The 17513-nt window shown below is 36.9% G+C and overlaps 1 protein-coding gene across 4 annotated transcripts in view; it reads left to right on the top strand.

The window, feature by feature from the left end:
* Window positions 1–17513, top strand: part of VWA8 (von Willebrand factor A domain containing 8) — a 349620-nt gene that overhangs the window by 102235 nt on the left and 229872 nt on the right. For all 4 annotated transcript variants that reach the window (XR_005532644.1, XM_039257082.1, XM_039257083.1 and 1 more), the window contains exons 13-14: window positions 6667–6827; window positions 9070–9183. Coding sequence is in view for 3 of the 4 variants with exons in the window: in XM_039257082.1 (XP_039113013.1) it covers window positions 6667–6827; window positions 9070–9183 (275 nt within the window). In the remaining variant the exon portion in view is untranslated. The remainder of the gene's footprint in view (window positions 1–6666; window positions 6828–9069; window positions 9184–17513) is intronic.

Below are 17513 nucleotides of genomic sequence, written 5' to 3'. Positions count from 1 at the left end.
ACCTCAGCCATAGCTATCCTAGTCCCCTTGAGCTGTCTGTCACCTAATCTCATTGCTCACTGCCACAGTTTACAGATCCCAGTTGTGTGTATGTGAGAATGCCTAGCAGAACCTGGATCACCTACAGAACTTAGTTGCAAAGCATCTAAGAAGTAATGTTTCTAGTTTTCTAACCTTTGTAATAGAGGAAGGATAGAAGAGTATTTGATTGTATCTTTACTGAATACATATGACATCTTTTATACCTACAGTGACCTTGACATGTTTTATTTTGCAACCTTATTAAGATGTTCTTCTGTTGGATCAGTAGTTAGTGAGACAGTGGGTGTGACTTCTGGTTAGCTTTAGTAAGAAGAATTTTGTTCTGTGTTCGTAGAATAAGTCTTTTACCAGAGCAGATCAACTTGAATAGATCCCACTGGTTACAATGAAGAAAGCTATAAATGACTCAAAATCGACTTCTTTCCAGTGCTAGCAGAGTAACTTAAAACACTCATGGTAGGCTTGGAAGGCCATCATTGTTTACATAAAGGAAGCATTTATTATATGTGTGATGGGTTAAAAATAGTTCTTTAAGAGAAGAACTTTGTGGGGGGAGCATGGAAGACTTTATAAATAATTTTACAATATGTAAAACGAGAGGCTTCTTTGAGATCAAACATAAATGACACTGAAGAATGTTGGCAACATGCCTTGCATTCTGTTCACTGAGCACGCTTAGACTGTAAATAATGGCTTCATTTCTATTCTAGGACTTAAAAATTATTAACATTCTGTGTTTATACAATATTTATGCAGTATGCTGCCACTAATAGGTATGGACATAATTAATCCCTTACTGCAAAATTGATGGCTTACATCAACTAGTCTTGGTGTATTCTTTTATGTGCTTCAATCCTAGATTTTCTTAGTATTTATACACTACTGGCAAGTATCTTTTGGTAGGATATTTTTGCTTATTTGAGCAAAACTTATTTGAAATAGACCTGCAAAGCCCACAGGATTTCAACTAGTTTCCTTTGGGGAGAAAAAGCATTAATAATATTTACTCCAATCAAAAAAAATTTAAATGCCCACAGTTTATGTTTTTGATTTAGAAATAAGAAAATGAAGAATCATATAATTGTTCTTAACTAAAACATCTTTATTGTAATCTTTTATACATGTATACAAAGATTTTGTTTCTTAATTTTTTTTTAACATTTATTTATTCTTTGAGAGACAGAGAGAGAGAGAGAGAGAGGGAGAGGGAGGCACAGAATTAGAAGCATGCTCCAGGCTCTGAGCTGTCAGCACAGAGCCCTATGGAGGGCTCGAACTCACGAACTATGAAATCATGACCTGAGCCAAAGTCAGATGCTTAACCGATTGAGCCACCTAGGTGCCCCCAAAGATATTTTTAAACAACAGTGGAGACTAGCTGTGTTTAGGGGCATCTTGGGGAGTGCAAACATCACAGTCACTAATTTCTGACTATTTTCAAAGAACTTGATTGAGAAACAGTGTTTGTGGAGGTTAAGAACGCTGAGAGGTGTACAATTGGTACGTTCTTATATTATCTCTGCAACATATCCATGTATTGATCAATCCAAACTACCTCCTTCTCTGTGGAAATTCTTTCACTGATATCTTTTGTAATATTTTTGAGGACAGCCCAGCCCCTCTGCTTATTAGCTGTTGTCCTTGATCGGGTAAGCTCACCTCTTACCTCAGTTACCTCATCTGTACAATGAAGGCAATAATTGTTCTTATCTCTTAGGATTATAAGGATGACATGAGTTAATTTATGTACAGTACTTGGCACTTAGTAAGCTCTCCATAAGTATTCGTGGCTATAATTATTGTTATTTCTATTTTTAAGTCCTTAACATACTGTTCTTTATATGATGACCTGACCCATGGAACAAATTTTTCTCTATCTCATTACCAAGAATTATAGTACTGCTACTTTTTGGTGTCAATGCTGTGGTTATTATGACTTACTAACTTTTTATGTCACACTTTTTTTGCGTGTGTTAGATATTAAAAAGATTAGATTCATATTTTAGATTCTTCCTGTAATAACATACTTTGTGTATAACCTTTGCCTTTCTTTATTTCTTCTCTGGTTTAGTTTTCTGTATCCACTTAGTTCAGATTTTATAACATTACATTATACATATTTTTTGAACCCAACTTTTAAACAACTTTCCGAAATTCTTCTGGGTTCATCTCTGTAGTGGAAATGTGTATTTTTAACCTAATTAAAGACATATAGACTTTGGTATACTACCTTTGCAATAATCATTTAGATTTTCCACCAGAAACATTATATATGCTTTATAATGTAAAATTTTACTTTCTGATTAATATTCGTATTTAAAGACATGTACTGGGGTGCCTGGGTGGCTTAGTCTGTTAAGCATCTAACTTGGGCTCAGGTCATGATCTCATGGTTCATGAGCTCAAGCCCTGTGTCAGGCTCTGTGCTGACAGCTCAGAGCCTGGAGCCTGCTTCAGATTCTGTGTCTCCCTCTCTCCCTGCCTTTCCCCAGCTCACACTCTGACTGTCTCTCAAAAATAAACATTAAATAAACAAACAAATAAAGACAGGTAGCTCAAATTTCTTCATATGCTGAAAATTTACTATAATATTTTCACATATTTTTCTCAATGATATTATGTCTTGGAGAAGTAATTCTAGTCTTATTCTAGCTCCTTGACACACAGATGCTTTTTGAACTTATTCCATCTAATTAATGACTTATATCCAGGTTTCTCAAGGAAATGTCAGAAAATTAGCATCTATTATTCAAAGGTACTAAAAACCTTAAGGTATATATTTGCTTTAGGGTTCAGATATATGTTTTCTGATACATTTTATGCAGTTATGCTTCTCATTTTAATAAAACTTTTTTTCGGTAGGGCTTCTCCCTACTGAAAAATCAAAGAGCAAAATTATTAAAAAAAAAAACAAACAAAATTTGAAGTGACACAGAATCTTAAGAGATCTATGGATGTTTTCCAGGAATCTGAATGAGAAGGTGAGGTGTTGAAGGTTAGACAATGGTAGCTCTAAAGGAACTGGATTTCATGTCCTGTTGTTTAAAAATTTGTAAGGAAATGCAGAAAGAGGAAGTGGTTCAGGCTCTATGATCTCATTAGTACTATTTTTATTCTCTTGAGTTCAGAAGTTTCAAGGATAAAAATATTTGCAAAACTTGGATATTAATATTTTTAAATTCTTATTAGTGTACATTCAAAATAATCATATGAAATAAGCACACTTTCTTTTTTTTAATTATGCCATTCCACTTGCTTTTGGGATATGTGACTATGCAGGAAGAATAGAGAAATGATACATTGTTAACAATTTCATGATATAGTATATGTTAAAGTAAATGCAGATATTATAACAATTTCAAATATTCTGTGGACAGAAACACTTGAACATGCTGTTACTCTATTTTAAAGATTAACCTGTTATTGAAATTAATTCATATCACTGACCAATTCAGCCTATGCTGAAAAAAAGCCTGTCAATAATTATGTTTGACTAGGTTGAGCTCATGTAAGTTCAGTTTTATTTTGGTGTTCTCGCACTCTCGCACAATCAAATCTAATTTCTGATTTTAACTAATATTATGGAAAGTGAAGGCAATTATCTCTTTAAGGAAAAGCTGGAATCTCACTCTTTTCTCCCAGTACAGGCTTTTAGTTATGAAAACTAGCAGCTTGGATTAAAAGGAATACTTTCTTCTCTTTCTCAGGAGGATTTTTATTTTAATGCGAAGTCGTACTAGAAGTGAAAAATGGCTCTTTTTTGAATGCTAGTATGAGAAAGTTTAGGTGGTCAAACTGGACTGAGCTAGTCTTCCCGGAAATGCCAAGTGTTTTCAATTTTTTTTACTCCTGTAAGGATTGGAGAAAGGGAGCTTGTTTCTGGTCTGTAGTTGTGGCTGGCTGGCTAGCAGCGCTGAGCTCTGTTGACCTGTTCCTGATCATTATGTAGCAACAAATAATCTTGTTCTACTTCATTCAGAATAAGGGAGTCTAACTGATAGGTTGTCTTACTAGTAAATATTTACTCATTTGAATGTGACAAGTTTTGGTAGGCATTGTGTGAATTAGCATGATATGAAAGTATTTTGGAATCCTCACCAAATGAAGCAGTGCTTTTTCATAGCATGCACAGAATGGTGATTGAGGGTGTCTTGGTATGAAAGGAAGGAATTTTCTCTGCCGAACTTTAAAAAAAAAAAAAAAGTTACCAGTTGCTAGCCTCAGCAGCTTAGGAGTCTGAACATCCCATGCCAGAGTCCCATTTCTCAGCTCCTTTTCATGGGCCCATGCAAAAGACTCAAGAGCTAAAATGGGTCAGGATACCATTTATTTTCAATGCGAAGCTGGCGTTTTCAAAATTAACACCCATCCATTCCTTTAAAATTATAGTGTCAATGGGATGCTCTCTTCATCCTCCCTGAATACCAGTAGGAACGCCTGAAAGAAACAAGGCCTACTCCTTCCTTTTTTATCCTTCACTTTTTTTCTCCTTGTAATTTATAATTCTTTTGTTACACATTTTGTATATCCTTGTATAATCTTACAATTCCTACTAGAATAAGAAAGCGGAATAAATAAATAGGGTGAGACAAAATTTCACATTGTTAGTGTTTGTTTCAAAGCAGTGTTTCCCACCTGAGGGCACATTTAACTTATCATGTAATTAACGTTTAATTAAGCATTACAAGGTAATGCTACAAGGTGATAAGTCCCACCTTGGATCTGCTGAATCCAGATCTTCAGGGTGAATGGGGGCCTATGCTTATGCTTATGTATGTTCCAAAAATTCCCCCAGCTATTAATGAACTGTAATTGAAGATATCAATATATATATATTAATGAACTGTAATGAAGCACTGTGCTAAAGCATATTTTGTTTGTTTTATTCTCTTGAACAATACATGGTGTAACTCTGTAGTGAATATTTTTCTGAAATAATAATTGCCAGCAGTTTTAAGTTTACCTATTTTTACATTAATTTTAGAAAGATTTATTTATGTATTTGGCTGTTTTTCATAATTGATTATGAAAATAACCCACAAATATTTATTCTGATTTGTCCTATTTTTCTTGCACAGTGATCCATTTCCTGTTCTTACACGGCAAACCCATGAGTAGGACTGATTTCATTCTCACCATGAAACCGTCTCAGTAAACACTAATGATAGTGATCAATTTAGTATTGACTATTGCAACTATCACTGGCTGCCTAGAGTGCCATAATCCTGTCGTTTACAGGAGTTTAAAATTCATAGTTGAAAAATTAAATATAGTTAATGAGCTAAGCCAAATTTTGATAATGTGTCAAAGCCAGACCTTTAGGGCTATGGGGACTAGGTGGGTTTGAATGTTACTGTTCTCAAGGGTTTTTATGATTCAGTACAGGCCTATTCATACTTCGTAAGTCAGTACTTTTTTGATAGTGAGAAAATTGAAATAATTAAGACTTAACATTTTAACCTTGGCTTCAGTGCAGATCTGTTACCAAATTTATTAGTTATTTTGTCTTCTTAAAACTGGAGTTGAATATCAAAGAATTTACAAAAGACTTTAACTTTCTGAATAAAATTGATTGTAAAAGTTGAAATTTTGTTTGATGTAAGTTGCAAAAGAGTTATCTGAAACTGATAACAGAAAACAAACTATTATCTTCATCATTAATAAATGTAAGAAAAATGTTTCATGTTACATGACACCTCAAAATTTTTAAAGTAAGTAGACATTTATATGCCACTGCTATTGTAGTTGGCTTAAATCAGTTACACTGCTTTAACACTAGCACATTGTGTGTGTGCTTTAATAACTTGCGTGTACGTGCCATGCTATTGTTTGTCAATTCCTGTACCTCATCTGATGACTATCCTCCTCAGTTTCCTCCATTTTCAGACCTCTTTAAATACACTGAGTCATTGTGATGGGTTCCTAGCATGATTTTTCAGGAGAATTTAACTGCAGGACAGTGCACATTATTGATAAGCATCTCCTCCCATTGAGTTTGTATGACCTCTAATTTTTATTTTGTTTTATTTTTTTATTTATTTTTGAGAGAGAGAGAGACAGCGTGAGCAGGGGAGGGTCAGAGACAGGGAGATACAGAACCCAAAGACAGGCTCCGGACTCTGAAGTAGTTGTCAGCACAGAGCCTGATACAGGACTTGAACCCACACACTGTGAGATCATGACCTGAGCCGAAGTCAGATGCTTAACCATCTGAGCCATCCAGGTGCCCCTGGCCTCTAATTCTTAAAAAGGAATCCACACATTTTGGTCCCTGCAAAAATAAAGTCGATTGAATTAAATTTCATTACAGTCAAGTGGAAATGAATGCCATGTAAACGAACCAGGTGAACATTTTAAGAGAGGAGGAAAATGCTTAATATAAAAGAGGGGGAAAGGCCCTCACTCTTACTATACTATGTGGATGAGTCACAGGAAAATCCTCAAATGACCAAGAGAAGCTTTTGAATATCTTTCTCTTACTGAATTGGAGAAGATGACTTCTCAATTGTAGTATTGAATGTTATGTTCAGAGAGGTAACTAACTCTAAAGCTAAATAAGCTACCAACCTTATTTTAGAAACTAACGCTGCGTTTTCTTTGGTGGGTGGTGGGGCTTGGTTTTAGGATATGACAGCACGTGATCTGCTACAGCAGAGATACACCCTTCCCAACGGAGACACTGCTTGGCGGTCCTCACCCCTTGTGAATGCCGCTCTGGAAGGAAAGCTGGTCCTCCTGGATGGCATTCACCGGGTCAACGCAGGCACACTCGCTGTGTTGCAAAGGTTTGCATGAGTCATACACATACAGAAAAACACACCATGTAAACAGTGGACGTGGAACTCCGTCAGTATTTTTTGAACTGGGTTATGTAGAGCCTGAGAAACTTAATTCTGTATCCAACAAGAACAGATGTTTCTGTCATTGTAAATGATAGTAAAACTTCAGATATTGAACATTTAAAACCACTGCCAGAGCAAAAGTCTCCGTATAAGAGTGAAAAAAGAAAACTGCCAGGTAATAATTTTGAAAGACTTCATATATGCTGGCTGATACATGCAGTAAATCACGCAGCTGTCATTTCTACGATTTGTCAGCCACCACTTCACTGTTTATAAACTCCTTATGAATCACAGATCTAAATTACTGGTAGATCATGTTGGAATTTTTTTTAGAGAGAAAGGGTAGTTCCTTATATAAAATGTGTAATAGATGTTTGATGATATTTTATATAGACTAAAAAACTCACTTTGTGTTTACAAACTTAAACATTGTGTAACTATTGTTTCCTTATTTCTGTTAAGATAGGGAAAACATTTCTAATTAACTTCTCTAGACTGTAATGTTAAGAGAAGACTTCATGTGTAACTTTCATGGAAAATATGTCCATCTTATATTATTTCAGAAGATTAATGATTCCAATTTTTTGTTTATTCTGTCTTGATGCTGTCACTTGTAGATTTTATTTAAACTATGGCATAATCCATTTCCCCAACTAAATAGTCAGAGGTTTTTTGTCAGATCCTGAGTATAATTAAAAATTCCAAAAATAGGGGTGCCTGGGTGGCTCAGTTGGTTGAATGTCTGACTCTTGATTTAGGCCCAGGTCATGATCCCCTGGATTATGAATTCGAGCCCCACAATGGGCTCTGTGCTGACAGTGCAGATTATCTCTCTCCTCTTTCTCTGCCCCTCTCCCCACTTGTGTTCTCTCTCTCTCTCAAAATAAATAAATTTTACAAACATTTCCAAAAACATTGTTAATACTAATTAGATTTGAGAGCATTTAAAAATAATAATCACAAACTTTTAGTGATTTACTGTAAATATTCCATAGATATACAGTACTTTTTTTTCTTCTGAACAGATAAACACAGACACAAACAAAATAATACTCCTTCCCTTATTGGTTATCTCTTGCCTGTTAGACCAAACACTTAAGAAGAGGAGCGGCTGTGAGCGCTTACTGTCTACTGGGCATTGTGCTAGGCCAGTTTTTCTCAGGTTCTCAACCTTAATCACCTTGCAGGTATGGGCCTTAAAAACTACTGATGCCTGAGCTCCACCTCCTCAAATTCAGATATAATTGATCCAGGATGAAGCCTGAAAACGGGCATTTTTTAAACCCTTCCTAGGAGATTCTAATGTGCTGCCAAACAGTGAGAACAACTGTCATAGCATGTGCCTTACATTAGGTGTTTACTTTTCATGGCAATTCTAGGAGGTGGGAATTATTGCCTAATTGTATAAAAGAGAAAAATTTTGAGAGATGGAGTAGTAGTTCTCTCCCTCCCCAGGCAGCTAATAAGGTGCAAAGCTGGGTTTGAACACAGATCTGACTGACTCTACTGCCAATGCTCCTGACCCCTGCATTATGCAGTCTCCCCTCTCCTTGGTGCTCACCAAGTGGAGGTCTTGTGGGGCAGGTGTAATGTGGGCTTCAGGAGACTTCAGTGGTTGTTGCAAAGTCTAGAAATAGTGCTTTTCAACGTCTGCAACATATGGAAGACAGTGCTCTTAGTGCTGTGGACATTCAGGTCACCATCATAGTTGATAGATGAAATAGCACTAGTTATTTCATTATAAAGACCTTTGATATTTTAAATCCTACAATTCCAAAGATAGACATTTTTTGGAAATACTATCCCTTAAAGACTTACATTAGACTCAGAGCAGGTACCACTTGCCTTGCTTGTTAATATGCACCTCTTGAGGGTCCTGAGTCCCTCATTCGGATGTTTCTTTGCATCTCCTTCCCCCTTCCCCTTTCCAGCTCCTCCTGGCCTTTTCCTCCTCACTGGCCACATCTCGTAACCATGACGACCACTCTCCAGTACAGAAACCAATAGTTTTGCCAAGTACAGCAGCACTAGCCAATTTGAAGTTTCAAAAGGCGCCCCTAACAAAATTGTTAGACCCAGTTGCCCATAAGAATAGACATGACTAAAATGTTAGCTGATTCTACCTCCAGTAACTTCAGCATTCAAAACAGATAAATTTGTTCCCTGACTTTCGCCTCTCCATTAGGTTGATCCATGACCGGGAGCTAAGCCTGTACGATGGCTCCAGGCTGCTGAGAGAAGACAGGTATACGCGCTTAAAGGAGGAGCTGCAGCTGTCTGATGAGCAGCTACGCAAGAGGTGATGTTGGGCGCACTGCCCTCGTTCTCATGGTTGACTGTGCCTTCTTTTTATTATCCTTCTAATCCTAGGGCCAAGCCAGGCTAACTTTGAATAATTTAATAGTTTGTTATACCTGGTGTGCTCATAATCTGGCACTTCTTAAACCTTGGGTTTGTGATCCAAAATGTTCTCTGCCCTCTCAGCCGAACTTTCACATGTTTGAACACTGTGTAAATCCTTAGTGCTCAGGAGGTAACCCCTCTTCATTGTCCTGGCAACACAGTTTTTGTCCTGTACTTTGTCTCCAGTCAGCAAAAACAAACAAACACAAAAAACCCTCATAATTTACTGGGTCCTCCCTCCCAGGAAGTGATTGGTAATTACTGAGGTAAGCCATCTGATACAAGTGTACCCTTTGTGGCTTCCAGAAATGTCACAACCAAATGCTATGTGTGAGGCTTGCTTGGATCCTGGATCAGGAAATAAAATGGAAACAGCTATAAAAGATACTTTGAGACAGTTGGGAAAGTTTACATGTGGAGTATATAAACTATATCATATTGAATTAATATTAATTTTCTTTGGTATCATAATGGTATTCTGGTAATGAAGGAGAATATTCTTGTTCTTAGGAGATGCACACTGAGATATTTAACGGATACTGTAAAAAAATATCAATGAGTTCCTTTCAGATGTTTCAGGGGAAAAAAATACATGTGTGTGTACATGTACACAAGACGCACACAGAAAGAAAGAACAAGTGGGAATAAGAACACAAAGTGGTAAAATCTTAATAATTGGTGAAATCTAGGTAAAGGACCTATGTGGGTTCATATTCTATTCTTTCAAATTTTCTATGTGTTCAAATATTTTTTAAATATTTCCCCAGCTACACACTTTCCTTTTTTATTTTTTTATTATTTATTTCTTTTCTTTCATAGTTTATTGTCAAGTTGGTTTCCATATAACACCCAGTGCTCATCCCCACAAGTGCCCTTCTCCATGCCCATCACCCACTCCCCCTCTCCCCCCACTTCCATTATCCCTCAGTTTGTCTGTCATCAGCATTCAAGAGTCTCTCATGGTTTGCCTCCCTCCTTCTCCCCAACTATTTTTTCCCCTTCTTCTCCCCCATGGTCCTCCGTTAAGTTCCTCCTGTTCCACTTATAAGTGAACATATGTTATTTGTCTTTCTTTGCCTGACTTGTTTCGCTCAGCATAATACCCTTGAGTTCCATCCACGTTGCTACACATGGCCAGGTTTCATTCTTTTTCTTTGCCATGTAGTATTCAATTGTATAGATGAACCACATCTTCTTGATCCATTTGTCAGTTGACGAACATTTAGGCCCTTTCCATGATTTGGCTATTGTTGAGAGTGCTGCTATGACTATAGGGATACATGTGCCCCTGTGCATCAGCACTCCTGCATCCCTTGGGTAAATTCCTAGCAGTGCTATTGCTGGTCATAGGGGAGTTCTATTGTTAGTTTTTTGAGGAACCTCCACACTGTTTTCCAGAGGGGCTGCACGAGTTTACATTCCCATCAACAGTGTAGGAGGATGCCCATTTTTCCACATCCTCGCCAGCATCTAGAGTCTCCTGATTTGTTCATTTTAGCCACTCAGACTGGCGTGAGGTGGTATCTCAGGGTGGTTTTGATTTGTATTTCCCTGATGAGGAGGGATGCTGAGCATCGTTTCATGTGTCTGTTGGCCATCTGGATGTCCTCTTTGGAGAAGTATCTGTTCATGTCTTCTGCCCATGTCTTCACTTGATTATTTGTTTTTTGGGTGTATACACTACTTTCCTTTAGAGGAGGTTTGGCAAATGTAAGTTTCCTGTCTCATTACATTTCCATGGATATTTTGGCATAATTGGAGATTGCTGCCTTGGCAAATATGTAGTTACTTAATTGAATCTTATTTGATTAAAGCTTCCCCTCCCCACAAAGGGCTTGTCCCCACAAAGGACATATTTAAAATGTTAAAGTTTTACAAATGATAATTAAGTGCATTTCTTATTGTGTTTATGTTTTAAGCAGAGTTTTGTTCAAAACTTTTCTTGGAATTTTTTATAGAGATGAAATATTAAATTGCTTCCTATCTCTATATAAGTTATTAAAAAAATTCACTTGATTATACATAGCATAGCTATTTATGCTTCTGGGGTCACATCATTGAACTCCTCTAGCCCAGTGAATAGTTTGGTTGAGTGTCTAGGGAGGTAAGTTTTAAAGAGCCCCCTCATTTCATACCTTTGTTGTATACTCTTCAGCTTTTGTATTTTATATTTTCAGGGAGGTAGATCAAAGCAGTGGGGCAGTAGCTGTGTGCAAGCCTGCTTGTCAGGCTCCCTTAGAACTTCAGAAACATTGTATTTGTAGTCAAATGTCTAGGAAATGGCAACCCTTTCCCCTGAGAAGGACCCAAGTTCTCCCTGATGGTCACAAGCAGTTTTACAAATGAAAGCCATTTCAGGAACAGAGCGGCCCTGTACATCATATTGAGGTTATGGCTCAGACTGGTCGGTAGGACTTCCTTCTCAAAGTGTCCTATCTTCACTATTGATTTTCATAACTCCCATGAATACAAACCAGGCTCAGTTCTGTTTCTAGAGGTTTCTCCGAGTAGGTAGAAACAAGTCATAAAAATATTTGCTTTTTAGTTTTGTTGGAATTTTGTGTCATTTTTAAACATGCATTAAACTCGAGCCAGATAGTTTTTCAAGGCTTTTTACGAAAAATACCAGCCCTCCCTCATTGGTCCTCAGACACTTCCCATTTCCCACACCCCAGAGACTACTACTTTCTCTTTGAGCTGTTTCTTCAAGGTACTTACCTCCATATCACTAAATAATATACTTTTTGTGTGTGCGTGTGGTAGAGTTGACACACAATGTTACAGTAGTTTCAGGTATACAACATAGTGATTCCACAAGTTTCCATATTATGCTGTGTTCACCGCAAGTGTAGATACTATCTATCCCCACACATCACTGTTGTAATATCATAATATGCTTTCACTGATACTTCTTTATCTTTAGTATTAGGCATTATCAGTTGATTTCTCACCAGGGAAAATTAGGGGTTAGCTCTTTTTACCACCCCTTTTCCCACTACATATACATATTTCCCACCTCTCATTCTTCTTGAGTGGTTATGGAATAATTTCATTTAGAACTTCACTCAATGTCTGTATTATTATCACAGAATAAGGACTGTTTACAGTCGAGTCATTTAGTAAAATACAGTTGTTTTTCCTGTCTTGCATACGTTTTGTTTTTCTTAGAGTTAGCGATTGCATACATATGAAGAGAGGCAGATATGTAGGTAAATAATTACAGTGCAGATTTTTTTTAAAGTTTATTTTTGAGAGAGAGACAGAGAGAGTGAGTAGGGGAAGGGCAGAGAGAGAGAATCCCAAGCAGGCTCTGCACTATCAGCATGGATTCTGATGTGGGGCTCAAACTCACAAACTGAGATCATGACCTGAGCCAAAATCAAGAGTCAGATGCTTAATTGACTGAGCCACCCAAGTGCCCCATTATCGTGCAGCTTTTTAAAAACAGAGTTCTCTACAGTAATGCTATGGGAACACAGAGGAGAAAATGACCCTATTTTCCATGTATTCATAACTTTTTTATCTGAGGTATTTCCCGTCTTGTCTAAATCTCCTCTCAGCATGTTCAGGCACATCAGGCTTTTATCAGGCTTCCATCTTTTGTCTCATAGTGCATCCTGACTAGTCCTGATCTGGACCTGCTGTCCTTCATACTTATAGCACAAATGTCATACAAGATCTCTGTCCATTCCCACTTTTCCATTTTCTCTGGTTTCTCTCTGCAACTTTCATCTGTTAGATGTTGAACCTCTTGGGCTGAACTTCTAATTTTCTCTCTTATGTTCTGACAGTTTGTCAGGACTTCATTGACTTTTAGTAGCAAGATGTTGAAGAGTTGATACTTTTCTGTCTGAAATATTTCTACCAGTTAAAAGCCTAATTCCTTTCCTTATCACTATTCCTCTTTTTTTTTTTTTTGGCCTGAGAAACATGTTATTTACTTTCTTATGAACATAAACAGTTTCTCTCTATTTTGTTGTTAAACAGTCATGTTACAGAATCTGCTTCACTCTGATGGATATGGATTGTTAGTAAATTTCTTTAGCTTTTCCTGGCTAAACCTGATTTAATTTTGTGGCCCATTTTTGTCTTCCTGAGAATAAATATGTTCTCTTTTAGGGTCATAATAGGTTATAATAGGGTAGGTTATAATATGTTAATGCCAGTTGACAGTATTTCTTTCAAGGCTGTGTTTATTAAGTAGAGAGAGGACATTTGACCAAAAGAACATAGCAGAGCATAAAGTGGGAAATTTGTAGTCAGTGAGGAAATTAATTTATTTCATGAGTTGTTCTTAAAAGTCATATGACCCATTATCTAGAGTGAGTTGATCCTATATGCTGTGCATATCTAACATGTCACTCTTGGCATTTAGTATTTGAACTCTACACTAGAAACTCATCATCTGAATCATCTATCCCTTTTTTTCTCACCTAAGCTCAGAATTGAAATTTGGTGAAATGATTATTATTTCTGATAGCCTTTATAAACAAATTCAGCTATGAATGCTTTGTTTTCTTAGAGGATTTTGAGATAGAGAAAAAGTCAAAGGTAGAATGAAGGGAAGGCAGATTTAAGAGTGTCTTTGCCTTGGACCCAGTTTGGTACATGTGGATACCTGTCTCTCTTCAGATAGGACCAATTTTCATATTGGTGTTTAGCAGGACTCCTTTAGTTGCAAGTAACAAAAAAAAAACTTAAATTTTTTCAAAAAGGAATTTATATTTCATATGTTCAAAGGAGAGACAAAGATGCAGTTGGACTTCAGGAAAGAAGTGTAACCCAGGACTGAAATGTTGCCAGGCCATTGTTACTTTGTACTTCATCTCTTTGTCTCTAATGTCACAATACCTGACACATAGTAGGCCATGGAGCAAATGTTTTTGAACAAGTGAATAATCTTAACCTAGTATAAATTCTAGGAAACTCCAGGTAAAGGTAATTCCATTAATCTAGCTTTAGACAGCCTTCTGAGCTAGCAGTGTTTCTTCTACCACAGCACCTAGTAATTAACAGCTACTAGCAGTCGGTCACTGTGCCTGTCAACCTCATAGTGTGAAACCCAGCTTCAAAACAATTGTACTTGACTCCTTTGCTGACCTTTGTTGTATTCTAATTCGTCACCTAGATCATATATCTTGATTTGAATGCTCGGTGGCATTCTATGCAAGTAATTACATAGCTAATGTGCTCTTAGATATGGTGTAAGAAATGTTAGCAACTTTCCTTCCCTTGGTGCAAGACACCAAGAATACAGTGGACATGGTGGTTAGAAATAGCGTGATGGCCACGCACACCAGACACCATGCCTGCATTTCTCACAGGAAATAAGGACCAAAATAGAACTGCTTCCTTTGATGAGAAAAACTTCTTTGGGGAAAGGGAGAGTACAAATACTATAGGCTGCTAAATATGTCCCTTCCTGCCATTGGTCAGAGCATAGATGAGGGAGCTGAGAGCTTCTGTGCATTACTAATAGTTTGTTTTGCCAAGAAGGGGCTTACGGTTATCTCAGGGAAGCAGTAAAGATGAGTGGTCTAGTCTCAGTTATAATTATATATAGTCTTGTGTTTTTGTATTTTTATTGAATATTTTGTTAGTATTAATTATGAGTGAACACTGAAAACAGTTTACAATCTCCAAGTTTTCTTGATCACTGGTGAACCATAATTGTACATTGTGTGTAATCCTTAATTGATTAGCTTCTCTGGACCCTTTTATTTTTACTCCTGTGTTAGAAGGTAGGTAGGATCTGAGCATTCTCTTGCCTCCCCAGAAACCTCAGCATCTCTTTACTAGAAACTTAGGCCATGTGAATTTTTAATAAAATTTAAGATAGACCCAGGATTTTATGCCCACATCTTTGTGTTTGATTCTCACAATAAGAGTCCTAAGCAAATTCTGATTTTGAAAAGTAATCATTTTTTATAGTCAAGGAAAAGTTCTAAACTCTGTGTCTATAAAGAATCTATTATTGTGTGTTGTGGTTTTGTCTTTTTAATACAGAGGATGCACCTTCTCTAATATATTAATTCATTTAGACGAGCTGCTCTGCTTTTGAGTAGAAAATCATTATTCTCAGTTCTTATCAATTACCTCTTTTGTCGTTGCCATCAGAGGTCTTCAAAAAGTTTCTTGCTATAATGGTTCTTAACAACAGTAATAGATTTATTTAGTTATTTAGCATCTGCTCTTTTCCAAGTACACCCTAGACCTTGTGTGCCATAAAGATAAGCAAGAAATGTGCGCAGGCAGTTTGCTACATTGCATAGGGAAAAAAGATGAAATATGGGCTGTAGATTGAACTACATAGCCTGTAGGTTCAGAGTTAGAGCACTAGTATTATAGTACAGAAATCCACGTATAAAATCCTCTTCTGCTTTATGATTCATTACTTTATAAAAACCTTCTGTGTCATTCTTTCAAATTTCTTAATATACACATTTGACAAAAACGTACCATATAATTTCCTTCAAAAGATTGGACTTTACTGAAGTCTTTGTTCTTTTATTAAATGAGTAGCTTTTTTGAGGTATAATAACATATAATAAACTGTGAATATTTATAGTGTACAGTTTGATAATTTTTATATTTATATATACTTACAAAACTATCACCACAGTTAAGATAATGAATACATCTGTGATCATCGTCTCCAGAGTGTTCTCAGATCTTTTGGTAATCCCTCTCTTTTAACCCTTGTCACCCTCCTCTGCCACCCTCAGAATCTGCTTCAAGTTATTTGATTTCTCTTGTATTTTCTAGAACTTTATATAAATGGTATCACACAGTATATATTCCTCTTGATCTGACTTCTTTCACTCAGCATAATTATTTTGAGATTTTTCGTGTTAGTATGTATATCAATACTTCATTCCTTCTTCTTGCTAAAAAGCAGTGTGGAAAGTGCTTTCCTCTCTAAAACTTATACTCATGCCCCCAAACAAACATAGTGACCCCAGTACTTTTATTCCTGAAATCTTTTTATTTTTTATTAAAAAAATTTTAATGTTTTATTTATTTCTGAGAGAGAGAGAGATAGCATGAGCAGGGGAGGGTCAGAGAGAGAGGGAGGTACAGAATCTGAAACAGGCTCCAGGCTTGGAGCTGGCTGTCTAAGTACAGAGCCCAATGCAGGGCTCAAACCCACGAACCGCGAGATCATGACCTGAGCCAAAGTTGGATGCTTAACCGACTGAGCCACCCAGGTGCCCCCCTGAAATCTAAAGAACACTTTGCTTTGTTCATCTTTAATTTTTATGAAATAGTTATTTATCTCAGTTAAGCCATGTCTTTAGTTTCATTTGTTATTTGTTGTTAAATTCTAGTAAAATTAACGTTAATCTTAGTTTTAACTTTTAATAGCGCTTATTTACTAATTCTCAACTATTTCCCATTTATTCAGTCTCTGTATTACACACCAGTGACTTAAAGTGTGTAATACAGTGTCTTAAAGTGTCTGGAAGTACATGGCAGATCCTTAGGAGTACTCTACTCACCAGCTTTCAGACGTGGAGATCCTGTCATCATCAGGAAATGACTTTCCATATGACCTATTTATATGTAAGGAAGCCTTTGGGGTGACCTAGCAACAAAACGGCAACAAAACGGTCCTTATCCTGTTATTCAGTAGTTGGCTGGCTGTTTTCATAGTCAGTGTACACTTCTCTGCCTGATACACCAACTGTCTCGGAAACTGCCCCTCTTTAAATTGGACCAGCTAACTTGGGTGTACCCACCTAGAGTCAATACCAAAAAGCAGTCCACAGACAGTATATGTTGTAAGCAGTGATCATCACCTGTTTAAAGTCAAACCCCCTAGCTTACTGTCATGTTGCATGTTCTCATGTTAATTGCTCTTCTAGTACTAAATTCATGACTCAGCCGTGGTCCCTGCTTCCTGATCTTTTGATTTAAGGATATAAATTGGACTTCCTCTTTTGGCTTACTTGATGGATTTTGGCTTTGTTTATTCCCTGATTTAGTATCCCTCATTATCTTGAATAAGAAACTACATCTGCAGATTTAATTTTGTGCAGTCAAAGCACAAAAAAGCAGCTCTGTCTCTCCCATCTTCTTTTGTCCCAGCTAGGAAAGAGGAGAAGCAAGGATGAATCTAACATCTGTTGTTGGGCCACGAAGCAGGAGTTTTCTGGATTATAGCAAACCACTTGGCAGGAGTGGAAAATGAAATAACCTTTCCTTTTAGCATTTAGATCACAGGAT

Source organism: Hyaena hyaena, unplaced genomic scaffold, assembly GCF_003009895.1.
Source record: "Hyaena hyaena isolate Hyena2069 unplaced genomic scaffold, ASM300989v1 scaffold_598, whole genome shotgun sequence".
NCBI lineage: Eukaryota > Metazoa > Chordata > Mammalia > Carnivora > Hyaenidae > Hyaena > Hyaena hyaena.
Note: the sequence above shows the minus strand (reverse complement) of the source record. Positions and strands in the feature narration are given on the sequence as shown.